General features: G+C 53.7%; 2 protein-coding genes across 10 annotated transcripts in view; both read left to right on the plus strand.

The window, feature by feature from the left end:
- Positions 1-7,301, plus strand: part of TEX264 (testis expressed 264, ER-phagy receptor) — a 33,193-nt gene extending 25,892 nt beyond the window's left edge. For 2 of the 6 annotated variants that reach the window (XM_043587470.1, XM_043587468.1), the window contains exons 4-5: positions 1,095-1,263; positions 4,705-5,299. In XM_043587470.1, the coding sequence (XP_043443405.1) occupies positions 1,095-1,263; positions 4,705-4,997 (462 nt within the window). In that variant the 3' untranslated portion in view covers positions 4,998-5,299. The other 4 variants (XM_043587465.1, XM_043587467.1, XM_043587466.1 and 1 more) reach the window with 4 other exon arrangements.
- Positions 7,302-8,081: 780 nt separating this feature from the next.
- Positions 8,082-19,123, plus strand: GRM2 (glutamate metabotropic receptor 2). Of its 4 annotated transcripts, XM_043587472.1 has the most exons (6): positions 8,092-8,199; positions 9,876-10,461; positions 12,843-13,680; positions 15,182-16,257; positions 18,137-18,317; positions 18,547-19,123. In XM_043587472.1, exons 2-6 carry the CDS (start codon positions 10,012-10,014, stop codon positions 18,618-18,620), a joined length of 2,619 nt encoding a protein of 872 aa, XP_043443407.1. In that variant the 5' UTR covers positions 8,092-8,199; positions 9,876-10,011; the 3' UTR covers positions 18,621-19,123. The 4 variants fall into 4 exon arrangements, 3 of the variants coding, with proteins under 3 accessions (XP_043443406.1, XP_043443408.1, XP_043443407.1); XR_006298346.1 differs by lacking the exon at positions 18,547-19,123 and adding an exon at positions 17,436-17,590 and having other exon boundaries at positions 8,082-10,461; positions 18,137-18,244; XM_043587471.1 differs by having other exon boundaries at positions 8,082-10,461.
- The last annotated feature ends 7,393 nt before the right edge of the window (positions 19,124-26,516 follow it).

The following is a 26,516-nucleotide window of genomic DNA, read 5'->3' on the forward strand; positions in this document are numbered from 1 at the left end:
TGCTATAAATAGTCGTGTTGTGAAGGCTGGCGGGTGAGCAGTGATAGGGCAGGGGCCTCACAGTCATCTTAGTGGGTAATTGCACTCCATGGCAGGAAAGGGGGGCAGGCTGGGGAGCAAAATGGGCTTGACCCCTGTTGTGAGTGTTTCTCAATGCCTCAGTGCAGCTCTGGCATGTCTTTGCCCCCTTCCACACACACTGGGGGTGGGGAGATCTTTGGGTTTTGTGTCCAGGCAGAGGGGAGTAGAATGCCTGTCTCAGAACTTGGGGCCCTATAAACTGGTACTTCGGCTCCCTGGGGAATTGGGGTGATGTTCGGTGCTAGTTCTACTTGTCCTGCCTGCCCCTCCAGCCTAGGGTCTGCCTCTTTCCCCTTGGCTGAAACTCTGGGAAGGTGCTAGAAGGGGTGGGAACCAACCATATCTGGTAGCCTTGAAGGTTGGCATAGACCTGACCTGGTAGGGGAATGGGAGTGCAAGAGGGGTTTAGTTGGCCGGGAGCCCCTGTCCAGGGTTTGTCAGTAACATGTCTGCAAGGGCAGGAGCTGGAAGCCTAAGGGTCAGGGGCAGTGACCTTTCCTTTCTGATATCTCTGGGTCAATCAATATTGTCAAGGGTGGAGGGGACGTCAGGGCCTGAGGATCCTGGGATGGGAAACCTAGCAGGTCACAGCTTGGCTTGGCTTGGGTGGCTGGGGCCACAGTTCATGGTGTCCCTGTCCCTGGGGTAGTCTGGGGCGCTAAGCTTCATGGCTCCTTGAGACCACTGCTTTCTGGAACAGTCTTTTGGTTGCAGGCATACAGATAGGACCAGTGGTTCCAGGCCCCTGGATTCTTTTAGCACCTGCCCCAGGGTGTTGTCCAAAGGACTCCTGTTCGTTAGACCACTGCCTCCTGGAGTATGGGGCCCTGCTCTTAGGGTGCTCTGTGTGTGCCTCCCTCAGCAGAGGTTTGGCACTTGGGGGAGATTGAGTTAGGAGACAGAGCCAGCCCCCTGGGAGGGAGTGCACAATCGACAGTTCCTAGGGCCTCTCAGGGACAAGTGGGTCAGAAGCCCCATAGGTCTCATTCCACCTTTTGCCACTTTCCAACAAGGGGCGGAAGCTGTGTGCCCACCCTCGGCTAGAGATCTACCAGCAAGACCAGATCTATTTCATGTGCCCGCTGGCACGGCAGGGAGACTTCTACGTGCCTGAGGTGAAGGAGACAGAGCGGAAAAGCCGAGGGCCCGCAGAGGCCACTGACGCCCAGATGGATGGCACAGGTATGGATGGTGGGGCCCTCTGTGGAGCCTCTCCCTGGACATGTGGGGCATGGTTTAGGAGACTCCTCCATGGCTGGGTTGGCACTGTGGGTGTCCAGGCTAAGCTTGACAGAGGTGGAGGAAGGAGACGTGCCTACCCCGGACCCACATGCAGAATTGCCTGTTTCCAGATACATGGATCCATGTAGATGTGGATTCACACATGTTACCCCTGGCAACACAGATACAAAGACCCTGCCTGGATTCCCTTCAGATGCAACAGGGAGTACCCTTGGAAACTGAGCTCACAGACAGCTGGATGCTCATGGGAGGTAGATGCAGCTGTTTGGGAAAAGCATCACTTGGGTGGGGCTCATCAGGGAGTAAGCCTGGCACTGGATCTGGAAGGTACAGAAGGGAACAGGTTGTTCTCCTGTCCCCCGGTATGGAACCCAGCCAAAAGAAGGATGCTTTCTCCCTTCTGAAGAGCAGCCAGAGAGCATGCAGAGGGCAGCCAGAAGATCAGTGCCTGCCCCTTCCACCAGAGCCAGCCTTCATGTCCCAGGTCCAGGCCAGCTGGTGGTTGGCCTGCTCTCAGCCCCCCTCCCTTCCATCACCTCTGCGACCCTGGGCTGTTCCCAGGAGCAAGGGGGCCTGCTGGTAATATCCTAAGGAATCCAGCCCTTGTCCATGCTCGTGGAGCCTTGTGTAATCGATTCTGGAGGCCCAAGACCTGTGGGAGTGGTACAGGGCTGGAGAAGAGCAGCTGTCCCTCTCTCCTTAGATTTCGTCTGCCCAGCCAGTCTTCCATAGCCAAGGTCACCCTAGAGTGGTGTACATTGTAGCAGGGGGTTGGGGTACTGAGAGTCAGTCTCCACTCCCTAGAGGCCGTGTCCAACACAGTTAACTTCATCTGCCACTTAATTATCTCCATGGGGCACTGCTCCACCCGCCTGGTGGAGCCCAGCAGACATTCTTCAGTGCCCCTACTGTGGGCACAAGATATGGCACAAGGTCAGCAGGCCCAGGCAGTCCCCAGGGAAGGAAGGGGGAGTGCCTTGACCTTCCTTCAACCTCCCTGTGCTGCTTACCCCACCCCCACCCCCACCCCGTCCTTGGCCCACCCACCCAGCTTCTCTCCCAAACACTGCCTGCCAGGGGTGTTGAAGGACTGCTTGGCACCTGCTGCAGCTGGCTGCAGCCATGGCTCCCACGCCCCCAGAGCCTTGGCCTGTCCTCCCCACTAGCCTGCCCGCCCACTCCCTGGTGGGGGCACCAAGGGGTCTGCCCACCTCTGACAGGGTCTGCCCTGACACCCAGGGCAGACTCTGAGCATGTGTCTGCCAGGTGCATGTCATTTGCATGGCAGTGTGTGCTGGGTACTTGGCTGCCCAGGGCTTGGCCTGCCCCTGCCTGCCTTCCCACTGGGGCCTCCACTTGGGCTAGGAGGTGAAAGGGGATGATTAGCTGCCTTATGCCTGTTATTACATTGATGTATTATTTAGCTCCAGAGAAGCAATGAATATTTGATCTCCCTGCACTGGCTGTGGGCATTGGAGGAAGGAGGGACTGGGGTGAAGGTGGTAGCTTCATTCCCTGCCCCAGAAGCCCTAGAGACTTAGGTGCTGTTCTTCCTTGCCAGGCCTCCTGTGCCCTGGGACACAGGCCCAAGACTCTGGAACTTCCTCTGGTGCAGACCTTGGTAGGCCTAGAGGGATGCCACTTCCCTGCCTTGGACTCATTTGCCAGAAATGTCCCTAGGGGCTGTCCTTATCCCAGCATACTGGGCCCCAGCCTGAAGGGGCCTCCCTGGGCTCCTTCCTCTGATCACCCCTAGCCTAGGAGCTGGGAGAGGGAGGAGGAGGCAGCTGGCAGCTAAGCAGGCAGGTTCCCATATCCAGATCCCAAGAGAGCCATTGGGTAAGTGGGCTGGTGGAACATGACAGTTTAATGGGGCCTGGGGGCCCCATTTCATTTGCTCTTTTCAGGCCTACAGCCCCTGGTGCACTGATTATCATTTAAGGAGTGACTAAGAGGCTGGAGTCCTGCCCCAGAGTCAGAAGGAACCACCCATAACTCAGGATGTAACCCAAGGTCACTCATGGATGCCTCTATTCTGGGCGTCATGATTGGGGCCCAGCCAGAAGAGGGCCCTGGACCAGAAGCCTGGCACTTCCAGGGTCCCCTTCACCTCTGCCAGTTGGCCCAAAGGACATCTTCTCAGGGCCAAGGGGACTGGAGAGCGGACTTCAAGTCTCCCCATCCTTACGCTAGTCCCCATCTGAGGCACAGTGTAAGTTCCAGGCCAAGTCCAAATGCCAAGCATTCCCCAGCTGCTCCTGGCTCGGGGCTCCATCACCATGGAGACAGGATCTGGGGAAGTTGGCCCACCCTTCACCTCTGTGATGTTTGACAGCTGCCCCTCTCCCTCTCACATAGGAAGGGAGACATATCAGCCTTCTCTCAATCTGGATTCTTACACAGCAGGCCTGAGCTCTTTGTCCCTCCTTGCCCCCTGCCAACTGTTGTCAGTTTCTCTGATCTGGGGAGATGAATTGAAGGGTTGCTCCTGAAGAGGGCAGATGAAGTGTCTGCTTGCCTGGAGGATGTGTTAGGGGTGGGAGGAACAGACTGGGAGGGACCTGAACCATCACCCCTGTCTCAGGGCTCTCCAGCTGCCCTCAGAGTGCTCTTCTGGTCCCCTTCTGCTGTCTTGTGGCTCAGGAACCACCAGTCATTGGAGATATTTAAGGGCTCCTCTGGGATGACCCATGCATATGGGAAGAAAGCCTTTAAAATGCTTTATCCCAGTACCTTCCTTCCTTGCAGCTGGTTTCCTAGGACTTCTCCATCCCACTCCTGCCCTAGCTGCCTCCTCAAATCAGGGCTCTGTGGGCCAGAGGCTGAGGCCAGCTGCCTTCCTGGATACGGCTGCTCCTTGGGGAGCCCTGCATGGGGGAGGGGACAAGAGAGTAGGCCTCCTGGTCCATTCTCCTGTCCTCATGCCTTGTAGGCACTGTCTGTAGCTGGCCTTGAACAAAGCTTTCTCTAAGCCTGAAATGGGGGGTGGAGGAGGGGACAGTACTTGAGTCTTTTTGTTCTACCCTTAGCTCCTCACCTCAGGGCTGAGTGGTCCTTAATGGACTGTTGGGGGGTGGGGGTGGGGCAGCAGGCTTTGTGGGTGTGCAGGGAGCTGTGAGGCTATTTCAGGGGAGGGAGAGGAGTGCACAGCTGACTGCCCTCCCCCGCCCTCTCTTCCTTTGCCCTGTCAGTGCAGCCCTGCTCAGGGCAGAGGCCAGAGGCCAGCTGCAACGAGTCTTCTGAGCCAGGGCCCGCTTTATTATTCATGAGCACACTATGTATGCTGGATTGCTGAACAAGTGATAAGGCCTCTGTCCTCTCCCTGGAGGAGGGGAGGGCATGGGGGTCCTAGCTAATGTGTACTCCCTCTTCCTGGTCCAGGAGCTGATACGATGAGTGACACGAGTTCTGTAAGCCTGGAGGTTGGTCCTGGCAGCCGGGAGACTTCAGCTGCCACACTGTCCCCTGGGGTGAGCAGCCGTGGCTGGGACGATGGTGACACCCGCAGTGAGCACAGCTATAGCGAGTCGGGCGCCAGTGGCTCATCCTTTGAGGAGCTGGACCTGGAAGGCGAGGGACCCCTGGGAGAGCCAAGGCTGAGCCCTGAGGCTGAACCCCTAGGGGCTGCCAAGTGGCCCCGGGAACCTAGTACCCCGGAGAAGGGTGAGGAGTAACCCTAGGCTCATACCCTCCTGGGGTGCAATCGCTAAGGAACTGAGCAGACTCTCCAGCCCTCTTCCTCCTTCACCTCTCAGGCCCAGGCTGGGGCCTGGGGCCTCAGGGGGACCTGATTTCCACTGCCCTGGGCTCTAGCTAAGCCTTCTTACCACACTTTTGGCTCCCAGGGCCAAAGGAGCCAGGGACTGTAATCTGCACCCAGACCCCGGGGCTACTGCCCCTCTGACATCTTTTTTCAGATTCACATTGGAGCTTCCAGAACCAGAATAAAGCATATAATTTTCTTGTTTCACCTGGATTTGGGCTGTGCATTTGTGTGTTTGTTTTACCCTGAGGAGCCCTGTGCAGATAGGTTGGGGTGGGCAGAAGTACCCCTAGCCTGGGGAGAGGAGGGAATATGTCAAGGTACCCTGGGGTGAGAGGAGGAAGCGGGGTATTGAAGGCCCTCCACTCCCTGCTCTGTGGCTCCAGTTGACAGCAGCGTTGCAGCAGCCCCAAAGGCTCCCCAGGCTGCTGGGAAACAGGCAGAACAGGTCAAGGGGAGTAAGGGCCGAGCATGGGGTGCCCTTCGGGGCCCAGGAGTGGGGAGCTCACAGCCTGCCTTTGCTTCCAAGGGATGCCTTTGTATCTGTAGCTCAAGTGTGCCCATGCTCATGCTGGTATCTAGTTAGCAGGTGAAGACATCCCTGCTGTGCCTGCCAGTGTCTGTGTACCTTTGTGTGTAACTGCACACACATGCATACATGCCTTTGGCTCTGTGTGTGTAACTAAGGTGGCTCTGTTCATGGTGGTCTCAGGTGAAGCTGTGCCCAAGTAGGCATTAGGATGTGATTGTGGCTGAGTGTGGCTGTATTTGTGTGGATGGCTATGTGGTTATATGCACGTGGTACTGTGCTGTATGTGTCTTAACTACATGTGATGGTACTGACAGAGGTGTGAGACTGGCTGGCTAGGAGCATCACTGTGGGGGCTTTGTCCATATACATCTATCTGTGTGTAGCTGTGTGTCTGTGTACAGCTGTATTGTGTGTTCACATGTAAAGCTATGTGCTTTTCTGTGTGTCACATGTAAAGCTATAGGTCAGTGCATCTGTGTCTGTGAATTTAGCTATATATGTGTAGATATGTCCATGTGTATGGTTATATGTATATGATGGGGTGTCTATACAGCTGTTTGTCTGCATGTAAAGTTATGTATTATGGCTGTGTGTACATCTGTGCGTATAGTTGCATATACTTCTCTGTGTGTGGCCATGTCCATATATACAAGTCTGTAAGGCTGGGTGTCTTTGTGTGCACGGCTGGGAGTGGTGGCTGCAGAGCTGGGTACATACATGTGGACATACATGCATGTCCATGTGCTGCAGTGGGACTGTGTAGGCCACTTCTGTGGGCCGCATAATGGGCCTCTGGGACTGGTGCTGTGTTTAAAGCCCTGTGTCTTTTGTGAGGCTGTCTTAGTGAGGGGGGCAGGGATTGCTGTGTGGTCCTCTTACCTCAGCACCCTGCTGCTATCAACCCCTCTGCTCCAAGGGCCCAGCTCATCACTCACTTACCCCAGGCAGCAGTTGCTCTGAACCAGCCAGAGAGGATGAGAGCAGCCAGGGCTGGAAGACAACATATCTGTCTCCCCAGCCTTGTCTGACAGCTCTGAACCCTCATTCTGCTGTCACCTCACCTACCTCCCATTAGCAATGGAGTTTGTGTTTGTGTTTGATGTGTGTGTTTCACAGCCGTGCTCTTTCCAACCCAGTGGGGGTACTGGGTTTCTGCATCCTGGGATAAAGTCTATCCTTTCTTGGTGACACCCCTCCCCCCTAACTGCCAAACACACATGTAGGTGCATGTGCCAGAGCGACCTGGGCTTGGCATGTGCTCATTAGCATGTGTCTGAGCTAGCTTTGCCTCTGCTGACACCTGTGGAAGAAAGGGCAGTGCCAGGGGAGCAGATATAGGGATGCTGTGTGCCTTAGCACCTAGTGTGTGCATGCTTCATGCAGGCTCCAGGGCTAAACCTGGGTGTGGACCCCCTCCCCCGAACCCTTCAGCACAATCAGGGGCTGCAGTTTATCCACCACCTTCTACCCATGGGGGCGTCCTTCTCCATTCTGCTGCAGGAGAGAAGAAGAGTCAAGAGCATCTTCTCAGAGCTGTCCTCCCTCTGCTCGGGCTCCAGCTCCTGTTCCCTCCTACGCAGCAGCCAGTTTCAGGAGCCTCCTCCCCACCCCTCCTCCCCTCCCAGATCCCCTGCCAGCCCCAGCATGTCCCTTAGGGTTGACCCTAGTCACTGGCTCTGTAGCACCCCCCACACACCCCAGGTTGATATATCTTTGCCATAAATATTTGTATATGAGGGTGGGGATTAGTGGAGGTTGGTGGGGGAGGAGGTCAGGGCGGGGTGTGTGTAGGGGGTGGATAGCAGCTTTAAAGGTCATCTGCAGGAAGAGGAGGCCCCATTCTCCTCTGACCGCCCCCCCCCCCCATCTCTTCCTCTAGTGACTCAGGCCCCAGCTCTCACGTAGGGCCAAAGACATATGCCCCTACCCCAGGCCTGGCATGTGGACTGAGCTGCAGTCTGTGGATGGAGAGAATGGATGTGAGGACAGGGAAAGACTCGTCGCAGCAGGCTAAGCTCTCTACCTATCTCCCACATGCCCCCTTACCTATCTCCCAATGGCACCTTTGGACCCTACGGCTAGCCCCTCCGCTCTCAAAGATGGAACGCCATAACACTGTGCGCACCTCCTGGGGCTCAGTGACCTTACCAGCCCCGTGTCCCTTGTCCCGTGCCCGCTGCTCTGTGGGATGCAGTCTGACCGCGGGGTAGAGGGGGCAGATAGGCACCTGCTCCTGCGCATAGCAGGAGCGCCCGAGGATTCAGCACCACGCGGTGGACAGCTCCGGGACGAAAGCCCCGCGAAGAACAGAAGCCAGAGGCGCAGGGCACGGAGCGGTGCAGGAGTCTGGAGGGAGGCGGAGGCCGGGTTGGGAGCGGGAGATCCGGAGTGGGGAGGAACGGAGGAGGGGCTGGGGGCGGGCCGGGGCCAGGGGCGGGGCGGGCCGCTATTGAAAGCGGCCGGGCGAGCGGGCGGACGGAGAGCGCAGAGCTGCCGAGAGAGCGAGCTAGTGAGCGAGAGCTGGAACCCTGCGCCCCCGGCTCCTCTCCGTTTCTCTCCGCGCCGGAGTCGGGCGCTCCAGGTAGGGTAAGCCCGTGGTGCCGCGGCCGCCGCCGACCTTATAGATCCTGACCCCATGTCCCAGCGTCCCGCGGGCCCTCGAGTTCTGGGGCGCTCGGGCCGGGGCGTCCAGCCAGAGCTCGCCAGGAGCTCTGGGAAGCGGGAAGACAACCCCAGGCGTCCCGCCTTTCTTCCCCAGAGAACGCACGCCCTGCATCACGCTCCTTCGTTCCTCCTCTCCTTACATCCTTTGGTCTGTCTTTCTGTCTGTGCCTCTATCTTTGTGTCAGCCTACCGGTCTCAATCACTCCTTGCCCAGGCCCCCTGGCTGCCCGCCTCTGGGATTCTATCTCCCTTCAGGGTATTGTCCCTGTCTGAATTTGGGTCCTGGCCGCCCCTGTGGGAGGCTTGTGGTTTTGACCCGTTTGGACCTCAGCCCCCATCTGGGTCCCTTCCTCATCTGTGTTGGTCTTCATGCTTGCCTCTCTCTCCTGGTTGCCTGTTTGAACTGCTGCTTTCCTGGTACCCACAGGATCCCAGTCTCCTTGCCCTGGCACCAGTGGGAGATTAACCCTGGGGAGCTGAGGGGCAAAGTGAAGAACCCCAGTCTCTGTGCCAGGACATGGGGTCCTTGAACTAGTGGCTAACCTTATTCAGCCTCAGTTTCCTTTTCCTAGCCTTCCCAAGCCTGCGTGATTGTGAGAGCCTGTGTGGGGTGGGCATCTGGGAGGGTAGCTGGGGCACAAATGAAGTGCAGAATGGAAGAGGGAAGGAAGGGTCCCTGAGGGCCAGGGCCAGGGTGGACAGGATAGGGAAAGGATGAGGATAAGGAGATTAGAGATGGTTCTGATGCTTGGTTCTGAGCTGAAGAAAACACAGGGGCATAAAGTCTCAAACGGTATTCTATGCAGAGCTGAGGTGCCCAAAAGTCTCACCTTGAGCAATTTTGAGATTTTGACTAGATGAACTGACCCTGTCCCTGGACACACACACATGCTCACATTGACTTTTCCTGTTGACTTAAGACCTGTGGCCACTTCAGTTTCCCTCCCTGGGGCCAACCTCTCCACCTTGCTGTCAAACTCCCAGGGTCTAGAGTCTCTATTATATCCTCAGTCAGGGGCTCTGGGGATGGCTTTTTAAGAACTAGAGGCTAGGACCCTTGGGTGCTCACCCTGGGTTCCAGGCTCTCTAGGAGTTGGAGACTACCCTTCGGAGATTTTTCCTTCCCTCTTTGGTGGTGGTTTCTCAGGCACAATGGCTCATTTCTGGGAATGCAAGATTCAAGATAGAGATTGGACCCCTAAGTTTATACTCTAACCTGGCTCCTGCTGCAAAGGTGTTGACTTTGGGGTCCTGGGAGATTTGTGCAAGGTCTTGGACACTCTTTGATTCACAGCAGGATTGGTGTTAGCTGAGTTCTCCTAACTTATGTCTGGGCCTCTACTCTCTGCCTCCCTCCCTCTCTGCTGAGTATGGAATGGGCACAGAGGCCATCTAAAGACCCAGATGAGGGCAAGGCTGAGAAACAGGTCAATGGGTGTCTCAGGAGCTTCTCAGCTTAGTCAGTGATACCACCTCTCCCTGGCTCCCTAGGAAAGTCCCTAGGTGAGGGAATTGGGGACGGCAGAGTCAGAAGGGGTAGCCACTCTCGGGTTCCACCTCTCCCTGTTTGTCTGTCTGTCTCTTTCTCTGCAGGAGCTGGGCCCCTTCTTATCTCTCTTCCTGCCTGTCCTTTCCTGGTCCCTGTTTTCTCCTTTCTTTGCCTTTGCTGCTTCTACCCTCATCCCCTGGAGGCCCAGGTCTGCTGGACCCATCCATCCCCTTTGGGACAATGGGATCACTGCTTGGGCTCCTGGCACTGCTTCTGCTATGGGGCACTGTGGCTGAGGGCCCCGCCAAGAAGGTGCTGACCCTGGAGGGGGACCTGGTCCTGGGTGGGCTGTTCCCGGTACACCAGAAGGGCGGCCCGGCAGAGGAGTGTGGGCCTGTCAATGAGCATCGTGGCATCCAGCGCCTGGAGGCCATGCTTTTTGCACTGGACCGCATCAACCGTGACCCACGCCTGCTGCCGGGTGTGCGCCTGGGCGCGCACATACTCGACAGCTGCTCCAAGGACACACATGCCCTGGAGCAGGCACTCGACTTCGTGCGTGCCTCACTTAGCCGTGGTGCCGATGGCTCACGCCACATCTGCCCCGACGGCTCTTATGCCACCCACGGTGATGCTCCCACTGCCATCACTGGTGTCATTGGCGGCTCCTACAGCGACGTCTCCATTCAGGTATGTGGGGCTGCCCAAATGGGGACTGGGGAGGGAGGCCAGAGGCAGGGGCCCAGAATTCCCTTTGAGCAGGGGCTCTAGGCTGCCATGTATTAGAAGGGGGGCGAGGAGTTTCCTTTAAGTAGCTTTTTACAGAATACCAAGAAAGTGCCCCTGTCACATGATGCAGGCTGACTTTTAGAAATTGTATAAGGAAAACATCCCACTTGCATCACATACACACACACAGCTGATGTTAAAGAGTCCTAAGGAGCTTAATAGCCAGGCCTCTTGGATCAGAACCCCAGGTGTGAATCCTGGCTCCCAGACATACTATGTGACACTGGATGCTATTTCTCTCTTCTGTGCCTCAGTTTCCTCCTTACAGAACAGGACTCATAACACTTGCCACTCTTAAGGTTGCGGTGGAAATTTAATGAGGTAATACATGCAAAGCTTGTGTCAGAGGCATAATCAATATTAACTGCTATTGTTATTAACCCACTTTATAGATGAGGAAACTGAGGCTTGAAGAGTGGCAGGCACTGGCAAAGTGGAGACATTCACCTAGAGCTCACAGCCAAGGGCCTCCAGCTCTGTCAGATCACCTCTCCATGGACTAGAAAGGGGTGAAAGATAGAAGCCAGGAGCATCCCAGAGAAGAGAAACAGGGATGGGGACCCCGGAGGAAGAGAAGCAGAATGGGTGAAGTGGGGGGAGGGTCCCTTAGGGTCTTTGGGGGGACAGGATTTGCAGGGGTGGGAAGGTAAGGGAATGAGACCCTCCCTCCTGCTTTCTCACAGACTGGCCCAGCTGATATCCCTGGGCATGTGTGGCTGCTTTAGCCCATGTGGGACCCTCCCCCTCCCTGACTGGGTCCCACCTCTTGCCTGGACACTTACCTGCCTGGTGCCCAGAATAGGTTGCCAGAAGATGTGGCCAGAACTGGGATCAGGATTAGGATTTGCACAGAGGGCCTTGGCTGGGGCTTCAGCTTCCTTTACGAGGCCAGCTAAGGGCACTGCAGTCAGAGGCAGGGCCAGGACCCCTGACCTGGCACACTTAGTCAGGAGAAATGAAGCAGGAGTCTGAACTGTGGAGGCAGCTTCTGACCTGGGATGGGGGAGACCTCCTCATCCTCTTACTGCAGGAAGGGAGTTACCTGTTCTGCTAGTCCCGCTGCTGGAGGTGGCCAGTAGCAACTTGGACAGGTATGGCTGTGCCGGCACCCACATCTGCCACATCCCACCTGCTGATGCTTTCAGGGGCCTCCAGGGTGCTTTCCCAGCATCCACCCTCTCCACAGTTCTTAGGGCTCCATGCATTCATCTCCAGGAGTCCAGTTACTTTCCTCCCACCCCAAGCTGCCTGCCTCCTGTACCAGGGCCCACACTTCAAAATTGGTCTGCTTTTTCCTTGTCTGAGTCAAAACAAGGCCCAGCCCTTCATCTTAGGCTGAACCTGCCTGTTAATGATTCCTCCTCATTTCAACCCCATCTCTCCTGCCCAAACCCCTATCGTCTTCCTTTTGCCTGGCACTGTGACCTCACATGCATTTTCATTTTTCCCTACTCAGCAGCCTCATCAGGCAGGAATGAGAAACTGAGGCTCAGGGAGGTTTGCTAACTTGCCCAGGGACACAGAGGCAGAAAGTACGAGAGGAGAAGGCATTGAGACTGTCAGAGTAAGAGCCTGTGTCCCAGGTGCAAAGGCAGGACCTAGCTCCCACGTGTGGAACCTGGGCCTTGTCCTGCTCTCACCTACCCATCCCACCATGTCCTTGTCTGTCTCCCACTCTAGCGGGCAGGTCCTAGGGACCCAAGGGTAGGAGATGGCCTGCCAGGTGGTCAGCGGTAAGCAGGAAGCCTTGTTTATTTCAAGTTCAGCCATCCGATGGCAGCCAAGATCTGGGTCTCCTTTCCTGAGGAAGCCTTTTCCTTCTTTCTCCATCATTCCATCAGGATGGACTCTGGGGAAAGGTTACCTGCCCCAGATAGGTAGAGAGCCCAAGATCCCTGAGCATCCCAGCTAGTGCCCTGCCCCCCACCCTGTGCAGCCAAGTACCAACCTCTCCCCAGCCCAAGCTTTGGGCCTTCCCTTGCTTCCCTACTTTTGCTACTGCTCTGCATCTGAAGGGGGACAGTAGAGGGGTCCTGGTGTGGCTCCGGAGCCAGATGCCTCAGCCCTAGGTCTTCTCTCTCCCAGCCCTTGGGAAGGAGTGGAACACTCCCTACCCCCAGAGGGAAGACACATCAAGGCAGGGTATGGGTCTTTGGGGAGAAGCAGACCTCAGGGCTGACTACACAGACACTTGATCCCAAGGTCGAGTAGCTGTGAGGAACACATCTGTCTTTCGAGTTTGACCTGATCTCTGATCTTGGCCCTCTCTACTGGTCCCCCAGGTGGCCAACCTCCTGCGGCTATTTCAGATTCCACAGATCAGCTATGCCTCCACCAGTGCCAAGCTGAGCGACAAGTCCCGCTATGACTACTTTGCCCGCACTGTGCCCCCCGACTTCTTCCAAGCCAAGGCCATGGCCGAGATTCTCCGCTTCTTCAACTGGACATATGTGTCCACTGTGGCGTCCGAGGGTGACTATGGTGAGACAGGCATCGAAGCCTTTGAGCTGGAGGCCCGTGCCCGCAACATCTGCGTGGCCACCTCGGAGAAGGTGGGCCGTGCCATGAGCCGCGCAGCTTTCGAAGGCGTGGTGCGAGCCCTACTGCAGAAGCCCAGTGCCCGTGTGGCTGTCCTGTTCACCCGCTCCGAGGACGCACGCGAGCTCCTCGCGGCCACCCGGCGTCTCAACGCCAGCTTCACCTGGGTGGCCAGTGATGGCTGGGGCGCCCTGGAGAGCGTGGTGGCTGGCAGCGAGGGGGCCGCTGAGGGCGCCATCACTATCGAGCTGGCCTCCTATCCCATCAGCGACTTTGCCTCCTACTTCCGGAGCCTGGACCCTTGGAATAACAGCCGGAACCCCTGGTTCCGTGAGTTCTGGGAGCAGAGGTTTGGCTGTAGCTTCCGGCGGCGAGATTGTGCAGCCCACTCGCTGCGCTCCGTGCCCTTTGAGCAAGAGTCCAAGATCATGTTTGTGGTCAACGCAGTGTATGCCATGGCCCATGCACTGCACAACATGCACCGAGCCCTCTGCCCCAACACCACACACCTGTGTGATGCAATGCGGCCTGTCAACGGGCGCCGCCTCTACAAGGACTTCGTGCTCAATGTCAAGTTTGATGGTAATGGGGCTGGCTAGTGTCCAGCAGTTTTCTGGCCTTCAGCAGGCAAGAGGGATCGGGTCTTCAGGTTCCATTACCTGACTAAGAAAACGTAGCCTACAGCAAGTGAGGGAGTCACCCGGGGGTGGGGGAGGGCTGGGATGTGATCCAGGACAAGGATGGCTAGACAGAGGGGACTCCAACTGAAGCCAGGGCTGAGGTTTCACTTTCTGGCCTGGTCCTGCACTGAAGGTCTCTAGTTCCTGTTTGAACCTTGCTCTCTCTCTCCATCCTGCCTCTTTATCATGCGGAGAGTAGGGACTGGGGGCCCTTGAGCCCATTCTCAGGCAGCAAAACATCAGTGGGAGTCAGAATAAGGGTGGGTTGAGAGTGAGCATCAGGTGGCACTCCATTTTCTGGGAAAATTCTATTCCTCGTCTTGATTTTCCATTCAAGGTGGCCACAGTCTCTTCATACCAAAATTTATTTTAATGAATGTTCCAGCTTTACAAAAAATGAACGCCTCAGAATCATCACTGTGCTTCAGGAAGCATCACTGTAGGAGCAGTGGGAGGGTGCCAGGGCCCCCAAAGCCTACTGGCCCAGGGTTAAGATGAATAATAATTCCAATGAGATTTATATTCAGAGTTGTGGGAGAATCAGGGGAGGGGTTAGGATTGGACTCGGGTGCATGAGGTTGCCATCAGAGCAAGGCTCAATTCAGCCCACTGAGCTAGGTAGGATTTATTGGAGGGCTCAAGTTGGATTCTGAGGACTTTGAGGCTGGCTTGAAGGAGCAGGGGTTACATGGAACCTGCAAGGGACTCCAGGCTGCATCATTCACCATATGGAGCCTTATGCACATCATCTGCTAGTATGAACCCCAACTTCTCACTGGGACCTGGGATGACAGGGGTCCTGCTTCCTCTTGAGCCTGGCTGGGAGATGTGAGGTTCCCGGGTGAGGGGAGATGGGGAAGAGAAGTGCCTTATGAGCTGCGTGATGAGCACATTTAAAGTTGGGGTTCAGCTAGCACTAATGTGAGTATTAGGACTAGAGGGGAGAGAGTTGACTTGTCATCAAGAGAATTAAGTGGGACCAGGACTTGACCTGAGGCTGAATTTAGGTGTGAGGGTGTCCGTGTTAAGTCTGGGGGGAGGGCTGCAGTGTGTGTTGTGATAAGGTTGGGGTCTAGGGTCTGGGGTCTGGGTTGGAAGTTACTGGAGACTAGGCATAAAGCTAGGTTTTGGGGAGTCATGGTTGGGCGTTGGTGTGGACATTAGGTTTGTGGAGATGCCTGGGCTTTGAGGTTGGGGTTTTATTTGGAGTTTAGAGTTGAGATTTGTTGTAGCCTCTCATTTAGAACAATGGCTGGGGTTAAGTCCAGCTTTAGTGTTGGGATGGGGCTCAGAAGGACAAGGAGTGGCCTCAGGTCGGGGTCTGGGTTCCATGTTAGGCTGAGGGTGGAGGTCACATCAAGACTACCCACCAATCCAACCTTCTCTTCCCTCCCCAATTCCAGCCCCCTTCCGCCCAGCTGACACACACAATGAAGTCCGCTTCGACCGCTTTGGTGATGGTATCGGTCGCTACAACATCTTCACCTACCTGCGGGCAGGCAGTGGGCGCTATCGCTACCAGAAGGTGGGCTACTGGGCAGAAGGCCTGACCCTGGACACCAGCCTCATCCCATGGGCCTCGCCCTTGGCTGGCCCCCTGCCCACGTCTCGCTGCAGTGAGCCCTGTCTCCAGAATGAGGTGAAGAGTGTGCAGCCAGGGGAGGTCTGCTGCTGGCTCTGCATCCCCTGCCAGCCTTACGAGTACCGGCTGGACGAGTTCACTTGTGCTGACTGTGGCCTGGGCTACTGGCCCAACGCCAGCCTGACTGGCTGCTTTGAGCTGCCCCAGGAGTACATCCGCTGGGGCGATGCTTGGGCCGTGGGACCAGTCACCATTGCCTGCCTAGGCGCCCTGGCCACCCTCTTCGTGCTGGGTGTCTTTGTGCGGCACAATGCCACCCCAGTGGTTAAGGCCTCAGGCCGAGAGCTCTGCTACATCCTGCTGGGCGGTGTCTTCCTCTGCTACTGCATGACCTTCATCTTCATTGCCAAGCCATCCACGGTGGTGTGCACCCTACGGCGCCTTGGTTTGGGCACCGCCTTCTCTGTCTGCTACTCAGCTCTGCTCACCAAGACCAACCGCATCGCGCGCATCTTTGGTGGGGCCCGGGAGGGAGCCCAGCGGCCACGCTTCATCAGTCCTGCCTCACAGGTGGCCATCTGCCTGGCGCTTATCTCGGGCCAGCTGCTCATTGTGGCTGCCTGGCTGGTGGTGGAGGCACCGGGCACCGGCAAGGAGACAGCCCCGGAGCGGCGGGAGGTGGTGACATTGCGCTGCAACCATCGAGATGCAAGCATGCTGGGCTCACTGGCCTACAACGTGCTCCTCATCGCGCTCTGCACGCTCTATGCCTTCAAGACCCGCAAGTGCCCCGAGAACTTCAATGAGGCCAAATTCATAGGCTTTACCATGTACACCACCTGCATCATCTGGCTGGCCTTCCTGCCCATCTTCTATGTCACCTCCAGTGACTACCGGGTGAGCCACCTGCCACAGAGTGGCAGCGGGGTTGGGGGTGGGTCCTGGACCTCTTGTTTCCTGGTGTCTCATTTACTCTTCTGATAACTCTGAGGCTCCAATAGGCTGAAAGCTCACCCAGCTTGCAGTGGCCCAGTTGGGACTGGATCCCAGGGGAAGGTGGGAAGGTTGAGTGGGGACTAAGACAATGGACAAGGAGGTGGAGGAGTTAGAGCTGAGATTTCAGGACTCAGATGTCACCCCCTAAGCTCGAGGAGAGGCATGGACTGAAATATGTCCAGATGGGCCGATGCTCTGCCCTGCTCCATGGAGGGGTTGGCTGCAGAAGGGGACACTTGGTTTCTGCTCTTGGGTAGCTCCTGGGCTAGTGGGTGGGTGACCAGGGGATCAACTAAAGAACTAAGTCAGGAAATGTTGTTGACTTGTTTAGGTCCTAGTGAGAGCACAGAAGAGGGAGGTGTGTGTGTGGTGTGTATGTGGTGTGTGTGTGTGTGTGTGTGTGTGTGTGTGTGTGTGTAGAGAGAGAGAGAGAGAGAGAAAGAGAGAGAGAGAATCATGGAGGGCTTCTTGGAAGAGGAGTCCTTGAACTGGGCTCTGCAAGACAGGCAGGTTTCAATAGGTTGGATGGAGAAGGTAGGGAAGGGCAGTCAATACAGAGGCCGATTGGAGCAGAGGGCGTGCATTGACCTCCCTTGTTGAGGAGGGGAGGCACAAATGGTGCAAGATAGGCAGAGGTGAGGGTGGAAAGTGGGAATGGGAATGGTGGGCTATCAGGCCACATGGTCTCAGAGGGTACCATGCTCTGATGCCTCTTGGAGCCTTGCAGTGTAGCACAGTGCCCCTGGAGTTGTGCAGCTCTGGGGTTGAGAGATGAAAGCAGGAAAGGCAGAGAAGCTAAAGCACAGAGCAGTAGGAGATCTAGGGGATAGGGTTGAGGGAGTTTTAAGCAGGTGGAAACTGTACCCCAGTTGGTGGCTTCCAAGCAAAGTTCCAACTGGCACTGAGTGTCTCATAGGTCTCCTCACCTTCTAGGGGGCCATGGCTGCTTTAAATGGGGGTGGTCAGGGAATGCCTCTCTGCAGAGGTGACAGATGAGCTGTCCTCTAGACAGTAAGAGGATCATCTTGGTGAATCCTCACGACTCTGGAGTAAACTCCATGGCTCTCCCCATTTTACAGACGAAGAAACGGAGACTCAGGGAGGTTCAATCCCTTGCCTAAGGTCACTCAGCTTGGGAGTGTAGAGCAGGGTCTGAACTGACAATCTTAACAATTAAAGGAGCAGGAAAATCGAGACAAGAGCCCCTGCAAAGGCCCTTTCCCCCAGGACAGAGGTATGGTGGGCAGTGCTGGGGGCCAGGGCGGCTGGGTTTGGCTGTTGTTGCACCTGCTGGGCCACCTGCCTGGTTGGTGGAGGCCAGGGCTGGGGAGGGAATATGCTCTGACTCAGCCTGCATTTGCATATGATTTGCATTTGCATGCCAATCATAGTTGGCTAAGGACTAACCTGGACACACACACACGCAGTATCCACACATGCACACATGCACACACACACACACACACTCATGCACACACACATACCTGCACGCATATGCATGCAGATACACACTTATACACACACTGGCAGACACACTCCGATGCACACATACATTCCTGCAACCCTGCATGTTCACCCCCCTCAGCTGGAACTTTGATCTCCCTGGGAAGGTGGTTCACGGGCTGACGCTGGGACTGTGCCCACCTTCCTAGAAATCCTTTGGGGCTTGGCAAATGGACCAAGACCCAGTGTTGGATGCTTACCATCTCCCCTACTCCCTAACCCTGCAGCCTGACAGGGGTCATGGGGCCAGATTCATCCTTGACTTCACCCATCCCAGGTGCAGACCACCACCATGTGCGTGTCGGTCAGCCTCAGCGGCTCTGTGGTGCTCGGCTGTCTCTTTGCGCCCAAGCTGCACATCATCCTTTTCCAGCCACAGAAGAACGTGGTTAGCCATCGTGCACCCACCAGCCGCTTCAGCAGCGCCGCCACCAGGGCCAGCTCCAGCCTCGGCCAAGGTCAGCATTCACCCTAAGCAGCCTGCTCTCTGCCTCAGCTCCTCAACATGGGGACCACTCCTTGGGTTGCTGGGATTCCTTGGCTGGAGGTGGAGAGCTCCTTAGATGAGGCTGGATAGGAGAGGGAGGGGTGAGGGCGGGAAACTTCCCTCCACACTCCTGCTTGCCCTGCTGCCTGCCTCTGTAAAGGACCTCAGGGTTGGCCCCAATCTCTGACTTCCTTTCCTAGGGTCTGGCTCCCAGTTTGTCCCCACCGTTTGCAACGGCCGTGAGGTGGTAGATTCAACAACATCGTCGCTTTGAAGACCCCACATTCCTGCCCCCACACAGCTGCTCCCTGGAATCCGGTGCACCCCCACATCCAGGGCCAGGAGGAAGTCAGCTGGAGCATTGCAATAACCCCAGCTCCATGCCCGCCCCCGCAGCCACTTACCTACCTACTTATTCCAACCCTTCAGAGTCAGAAGTCAGGGTCCTTGGCCCGGGAGCCTCTGCAGCAGCCACCAACTGTCCTCGCAGCGTGTCCTCTCCTTGCTAGGCCCAGGCAGGACTCAGAAGGGAGCAAGCCAGGGTCTACTCTGCCCTGGAACAGGATGGCTGAGGACCACCGGCCCCAATCCCCAATCAGCAAAGGTGCTTCCAGCCCCACCCTTCCCTCCTTCTAGGGCCTTTTTAATTTTTTACATAAGTTATTCTGGGATGGGGAGGGGGGTTATTGTGGGGGCCATCCCTCCCCGTGCATAGTAGTTTGTCCTGTGGTTTATTTTGTATTACCTGTAAATAAAGTGTCTTTATTTAAAAAAAAATCACTCGTTGCCTTTGACCCAGGGAGACCCGTCATGCCCTCCACGGCCGCCCAACCTTCCTTTCCATAGTATTTGTTGACTCTGATCTGTGCCTGCTCTGTGCCGGATGCTAGGATCTGGCAGCCAGCAAGACAGACCCAGTCCTGCTTGGTTGGGGAGACAGAAGATGAAAAAGCCATCCTCTCTGAAAAGGATCCCCCGCAGAGCAGCCAAGAAACTACTGGGATGAGAGCAGGGGTCTTCAAGGGACTCAGGCTCCTCTGACAGCGCAAGGGAGGACCCGGATGGAGTGGGCGGTAGGGCAGGAGGGGCGGCCGACTGTGACCCGTAACTGTGGGCTTTTCCACAGCTGGCCTGCCTGGCACTCGGAAGAGCTACTGGTTAGCACAAAGCCAGGCTGAGCCTTGGTATGGAGGGAACCAAGAGGAGACACAGCTGAACATTGCCTGTTCGGGTACCGTGTACAGAGCCAGAAAGAGCTGGTGTGGAGGGAGGAGATGAAGCAGGAAGGACAGAGCCTGGGCAGTTAGAGAGGTCATCTGCTGTCAGACTGTGAGAGGTGGAAGAAGGGGCCTCCTCCAGTCTCGGAGGAGCTCTCCCCCAACTGCCTGGGTCGTGGGGCCCGGGGCCCTAGGGCATCCTCCCACCCCCGCACTTGCCATCTGGGGCTCACCAGCAGAGGGCGCAGTGGCAGGTGTCAGGCACAGCGCTCAGCCAGGCAACCGCTGCCCTCCTGTGGCGTAGGGGGGCAGTGGGCACAGAACTCAAACAGGAGCAGAACCTGGCACCTTCTGGGGTGCCCCGGCACTGCGGAGTCTCAGAGGGACAAGGTCTTGTGTTGGGAGATGGGCAGGCCAGGGACATTGGTTGTTTTTAAGTTAATTCATTTGCAGTTACAGGCTAGCAAGGCTGTGGAAATTTGGGTTAACAATTTTAAAAATATAAACAGAAAACAAAACAAAACAACAATTGCAGGAGTGGCTCTTCCTCTCCAGCCAATATCTGAAGTGTAAGAGTGCCACATAACATACAAATGCCTAGTTACATTTGAACGGCACATAAACAATGAATAAATTTTTAGTATAAGTATGTCCCATGCTATATTTGAGACATAATTATACTAAACATTTTGTTGTTTATCTGACATTCAAATTTAACTGGGCCTCCTGTATTTTCATTTGCTAATTTTGGCAAGACTACTGGGGTGTCTCTTTTCAGGATCCCTGGTCTTGAATGACCCAGGCCTGGGTGCAGCCCCCAGTGGCTGAGCACCGGGCACTGTATCCCATGGGACCTGTGGTGCTGATCTGTGCTTCCAGTGTGGCCTTTTCTGGATCTTCCTGCAAAACTGGACCCAGGAAGCATTTGCCCACCTTCCCAGCTTCTGGACAGGCCAAGATGTGCTCTGATGTTTTGCACCGGGGGGGGGAGCAACCCTCCTTTCCATGGCTTCAGCTATTTACTTTAAAATGTAATAATAGGGGTGCCCGGGTGGCTCAGTCGGTTAAGCGTCCGACTTCGGCTCAGGTCATGATCTTGCGGTTCGTGAGTTCGAGCCCCGCGTCGGGCTCTGTGCTGACAGCTCAGAGCCTGGAGCCTGCTTCAGATTCTGTGTCTCCCTCTCTCTCTCTGACCTTCCCCCGTTCATGCCCTGTCTCTCTCTGTCTCAAAAATAAATAAACGTAAAAAAATTTTTTTTAATATAATAATAATAATAGTTTGTTAAAAGTAGTTATTAAAATGACTCATAACTAAGGAGGTACAAGGAATATTCAGTGCAGAATCACCTTCTGTCCCTGTCACCCATCACCTGGGGGCAGAAGGTGGATGAAGAGTTCCTGAAGGCCAGTCCTCACATCTGCCCACCACACCCCTTTCCTTCCACCACCACCTCTGCCTTGCCTTCTCCACGCCCACACTGTTGTGGGCAGAGAATCTGCTGGATTTCACTCCTCAACTCTCACATGTTGCTCGGACCAGGCCCTTCCAGCTGCCCCTGCCCCCGTCCTCCCCCTGGTCCTGACCGTCCTAGGCTTATGTCTCTGCTGTCCCTGCTCAGTACCACATCCATGTCCCACAAAGCCCTGGTGCCAGAACCAGGTGGGGGCCCAGGGGTCCCTGATGGGCTGGCCCTGCTTATGTGAGACTTGGAGTCCTCCAAGGAGAGCCCTGCCCTTTCTGGGGCCTGACAGCTGAGATGCCAAACATTTGGGGTTCTCTCCAGCCATAGGGAATTGACTGTCCTTCAGTGTAACCAGCAGTCTGCTTTGCTTGGGCAGCTGTCCTGTGGCTTTGCCCACAGCTCCACCCTGCCCTTCTGCCACCCTTTCACCTGTCCCTTGCACTGGTCCTGGGCAAGCTACAGCAGCCTGTCTGGGTGGGCCTGACTCTCTCTCTCTCTCTCTCTCTCAACCAAGAGTCCCTGTGGCATGGTCAAGGCCACTCTTTTCACAGCTCCCCCAGTCCTGTCATAGGATCAGGGAGAGTGAGCCCTTTCCAGAGGAGGCCCTTGAGATAGAAAGAATATTGAAATCCAAGAAGTTGGTGATGTATTGAGCAAAGGTGTTGGGGACAAAAAAAAAAAAAAAAAAAAATAGAGCTGAGGGGATGACACAGAGCTGGGGAAATGATTCAAGCTGTTCCACATCCCCTGGGTCCTGTGGGGAGACTTGCCCCATGGCTACATTCATATAGAGTTCTTTCTCCATTATCCCCACCCCACCCTGGCTGCTCTTGCCTCCTCCCTTGGGTTCTGGGGTCAGGAGAGGTAGAGGGGAAAGGAGGGGTCACTGAGGATCTCAAAACCCTCTGAAAATGTCCCCACCCCAACTTCCTGCAGGAAAGGAAAGGAGCCTGGCCTCCCCACCCATGGGCCAACAGGCCATTGAGCACTAAAGATGGGGTGTCCTCAGTCGGGGGGAGGAGCTAGATCTGGGAAAAACAGGGGAAGGAGGTGGGGGGCTAAAGGGAGGTGAAAAGCTGGAGGGTGCAAAGGGAGGGAGGAGAGAAATGGAGGAAACTGGGAGGAAGACAGTGGTGGGGGGAAGGGGGGTGGCGGGCAGCCAGAGGAGGGAGAAAGTAAAACATGGAAGCTTTAAACCCCAAGGGCTCTCATCAAGAAGGCAGGTTTGTTTATTTGTTTGTTTGTTTTTTAAAGAAAAATCACTTTATTCTTTCTGTGGAAACAATATACGCTCCCTATAAACAGTTTAAGCATTGTGGAAAAGTTTAAAAAAAAAAGTATTAGTTCCAGTTGCATGATTCAAATATAACCATCATTAACATTTCTGGTGCAGCATCCTAGACATATTTCCATGCATTTTTTACAGATAGAAGGAGGGATAGAAATACTTTCATAAAAATGGGATCATGCCATATGTCTATTTTCTTAGTGAAGATTTAATTTTACTTGATTCTAATTGAAGAAAATGAATCTGAAAGTAAAACTGAAGAAATTCTTGAACTTCACAGACATTTCTTCACCACACAAGATATGTTCCGCCTGAAAAATCACAGTAGGTTGAAGAAAAGAGAGAGTGACCTTTAGAGGTATACATTTGGCTAGTCTCAGGGAATCTGAGGTGAGTCTGACCTGTGGCCAACCTCACCCCATGAAGGAAAGGACAGTGGGCCCTCCACCACGTACACTGCACCTGTCCCAGGAATTGTTGTCTAAGTTGTCACTGTGCACTGTCGCACTGAGGCAGATGCCCACAGGTTCCAGGTGGCTCACGTGATGTTTGTATTTCAGCCATGCCACACCTGGCCCTCCCATCTCTGCATTCATGTTGGTTCTCATCCCTCAGGTATGGCGGCGTGGAAGCCCTGGGATACTGAGCTCCCTGTAATGAGTCCTTTCTCTGGGCAAAATAAACTGGGTGCTGGGATAGCCTCTTGGTCACAACATCTGAAACTCACTCTGGCGGTCTTTCAGCATCATTATGTTTTTATTAACCACATTTTCCTTATAGGCCATATTGACTGATCCCTTGTTGAGAAATTGAGAACATTAGCATTAGCTAGTAGTTTTACACTGTCCAGTTTTATCTCGTCTAAATTGTTTGGTAACAGTAATTTACTTAGTTATTTCATATTCATTGTTTATCCAAGGCATCCACAGGTTGCTGCCTTCCTCTTCCGCTTCCTCATTCCTGAGTTCAAACTTTTTTTTTTAAGTTTATTTATTTTGAGAGAGAGAGACAGCACAAGCAGGGGAGGGACAGAGAAAGAGAGGGTGAGAGGGAGAGAGAGAGGATCCCAAGTGGGCTCTGAGCTGCCTTTAAGAAGCCCCACACAGGGCTCTGTCTCTGTGGTCTGTGAGACCATGACCTGAGCAGAAATCAAGAGTCAGATGCTTAACCAACTGGGCCACCCAGGTGCCCCCTTGAGTTCCAACTTTTGATGTCACTTTTTTTTTTTAATTTTTTAAAAATGTTTATTTTTGAGGGAGACACAGAGTACAAGAGGGGGAGGGGCAGAGAGAGAGGGAGACACAGAATCTGAAGCAGGCCCCAGGCTCAGCACAGAGCCTGACTGGGGCTCGAACCCACCCACCACAAGATCAGGACCTGAGCCAAAGTCGGACACCCAACCGACTGAGCCACCCAGGTGCCCCTTGATGTCACTTTTAATTGTTGTAATTTTATTAAGTAGTTTTTCTTTTTCATGGAAGCCTTGTGGTCCCCATATTCTGACTTCTTTTATATTTGACAATGTCCTTTCCCCCCATTTTCCATGAATGTTATTACGAAGATTTTGTCTTATTAGCTTATTTTACCAAATTTTAATGTAACTCACATATATTTTTTAAATGTTTTATTTATTTTTGAGAGAGGGAGAGAGCACGAGCAGAGGAGGGACAGAGAGGGGGAAGGACAGAGGATCCAAAGCAGGCTCTGTGCTGACAGCAGAGAGCCTGACTTGGGGCTCAAACCCACAAACTGTGAGATCATGACCTGAGCCGAAGTCAGACACTTAACCAACTGAGCTATCCAGGTGCCCCTTTAATGTAACTCATCTTAATTAAAACATCCCTTTGTCTCTAATGATTACTTCCCCTTTTTGCTATGACAATTTTATTTACATATAAAAAAGTAGACTGCCTCCACTAAGCGTTAGCTATATCAATCTCTGGCCCATATTTTTTCAAATATATGCCTATTTTTTTCCTTTCACCCCCTTCAGAATTTTTAAATGTAAATCCAGGGGAACTTTTATCCTTTTAATTAAAATAATATACAACATTTATTGAGCATTTACTGTGCTCTGGACTGTGTGTGTATATAAGTGTATAAGAGTTCATATTGTACTTAGCTTGTTTCATTTAATCCAGTAGTCATGTTAGGTGCATTTTATTTATATACCCATTATACAGACATGAAATAAAAGTTTTATTGAAAAATGTATACAATTCATAGAGGTAGATCTCAATGCATTTTTTTCACAAAGTGAACACACCTTTAAACTATCACCCAGATTAGTGATGGAGATATTTTCCTCTTGACTTTGTACTTGAATAAAAATGAACTGGTTTTAGTATTTGGGGGTCCGTGCTCTTTTTTTAAAAAGTTACAACTTCATATTATTTCATTTTTATATATTTTAAATTTTAAAAGTGTTTGCTTTATAAAAAAATTGTGAGAGACGATACAGAGAGTTCCCACAGGCCCCACACCCAGATTCCTCTATTATTAGTTTACATTAGTAAATTAGTAACGAATAGTACATTTGTTACAATTAATGGGGAAACAGTGGTACCTTCTTATTAACTAAAAATTCATAGCTGATTCAGATTTCCTAGTTTCCCCCTAATACCCTTTTTCTGTTCCACGGTCCCACCCAGGATACCGCTTACGCGCTGTGGGAGGAAGCGGCCTGGGGCACGTGGCCGCTGGCTGCTGAGCCACAAGCTGGATCCGGGCCTCAGGGGCTCCTCGCCCCTCCCCTGTTCCTGGAATGCGCGCAGCCGCCATCCGACTGCGGGAGCCATTTTCAAGTAGGAGGCCTGGAGAGAGCAATGTGGCGCTGAGAACTTCTGAACGGGGCTAAGGCCTCAGATCCTGCAGGGTCAAAGACAAGCCTGGACCAGCCTGTAAGTCGGCTTGCTTCTTAAACCCGCCACCTATCAGTCTGGAGCGCCCTGGCCCTTCCTTCCGTCTCTCCTTGCCCTCCGTGTCCTCGGCCACCAGTTTTCCACCCAACAGGCTCCCCTTTTTTTAATTAAAACACACACACACACACACACACACACACACACACACACACACACACACACAACTTTTTAGGGGCGTCTGGGTGGCTCAGTCGGTTGAGTGTCCGACTTCGGCTCAGGTCATGATCCCGCGATTGGTGAGTTTGAGCCTGTGTAGGGCTCTGTACTGACAACTAGGAGACTGGAGCCTTCTTGAATTCGGTGTCTCCCCCTCTCTCTGCCCCTCCCCGCTCACACTCTGTCTCTCTCTCAAAAAATAAAAGTAAACATTAAAAAAAAAAAACCTTTAAAAAATATCTCTTTTTTCCCCGGTTTTATTGATACAGTCGACCCATATCGCTGTGTATCTCAGGTGTACAGCAGAGTGGGCTGACTTACACATATTGTGCAATGATCACCACAAAAAATTTAGTTAGCATCTGTTATCTCTTGGAGATAAAATGAAAAGAGAAAGCAAAACAAGGAAAAAAACCTTTTTTCCTTGTGACAAGAACTCTTGGGATCCACTCTGTTGACTTCCCTGTATAAGCTTGCAGCAGCATAGCTTCAGTCACTACGCGGGAGGGGACATCCCTAGCACTCACTTGTTTTGTCACTGGAGGCCTGTACCTTTGACCACCTCCTCACGGTCCAGACTCTTCCCCTCAAAACTTGGTGGGCACTTCTCTGTTGTCTTCTAGCCTTGAGTGGTTGCTGTAGGGAGATTTGAGGCTTGTCTGATTTTAAAACAAATATTGAGCAGTATTCTGCATACTATAAGATGCACAGATTTTAGGGGTACAATTCTGTGAATTTTGACAAACGTGTACCCTGATGTAAACATCACCCAAATCTAGATATAGAACTTTCTCTTTCCTCCTCAAAGATCCCCCTTGCCCCTTTTCCAGTAACTACCATGTCCTCCCAGAGATGACCACTGTTTGATTCTGATCACCATTAACTAGCTTTGCCTAGAACTTTATATAAATAGAGTCATACCGTATGTACCCTTTTGTGTCTGACTTTTTTCTCTAAATCTGTTTATGTGATTCATCCATGTTGCTGTGAGAATCGAATCTTTGTTTCTTTTTTATTGCCGAGTAATATTCCATTGTACAAATACACTGGAATTCCGCTCTCCATTCTCCTGTAGATGTATATTGGATTGTTTCCAATTTTTAAAGCTATTATAGATACATCTAC

This window comes from Prionailurus bengalensis, chromosome A2, assembly GCF_016509475.1.
Source record: "Prionailurus bengalensis isolate Pbe53 chromosome A2, Fcat_Pben_1.1_paternal_pri, whole genome shotgun sequence".
NCBI classification, from domain to species: Eukaryota; Metazoa; Chordata; class Mammalia; order Carnivora; family Felidae; genus Prionailurus; species Prionailurus bengalensis.

Excerpts from the sequence above, each read along its gene's own strand:
- GRM2 (XM_043587471.1), top strand. The coding sequence starts at position 10,012 with ATGGGATCACTGCTTGGGCTCCTGGCACTGCTTCTGCTATGGGGCACT. Across the intron at positions 13,681-15,181 it reads GCTCAATGTCAAGTTTGATG|CCCCCTTCCGCCCAGCTGAC; the intron begins GTAATGGGGCTG and ends CCCCAATTCCAG. Across the intron at positions 16,258-18,136 it reads TCACCTCCAGTGACTACCGG|GTGCAGACCACCACCATGTG; the intron begins GTGAGCCACCTG and ends CACCCATCCCAG.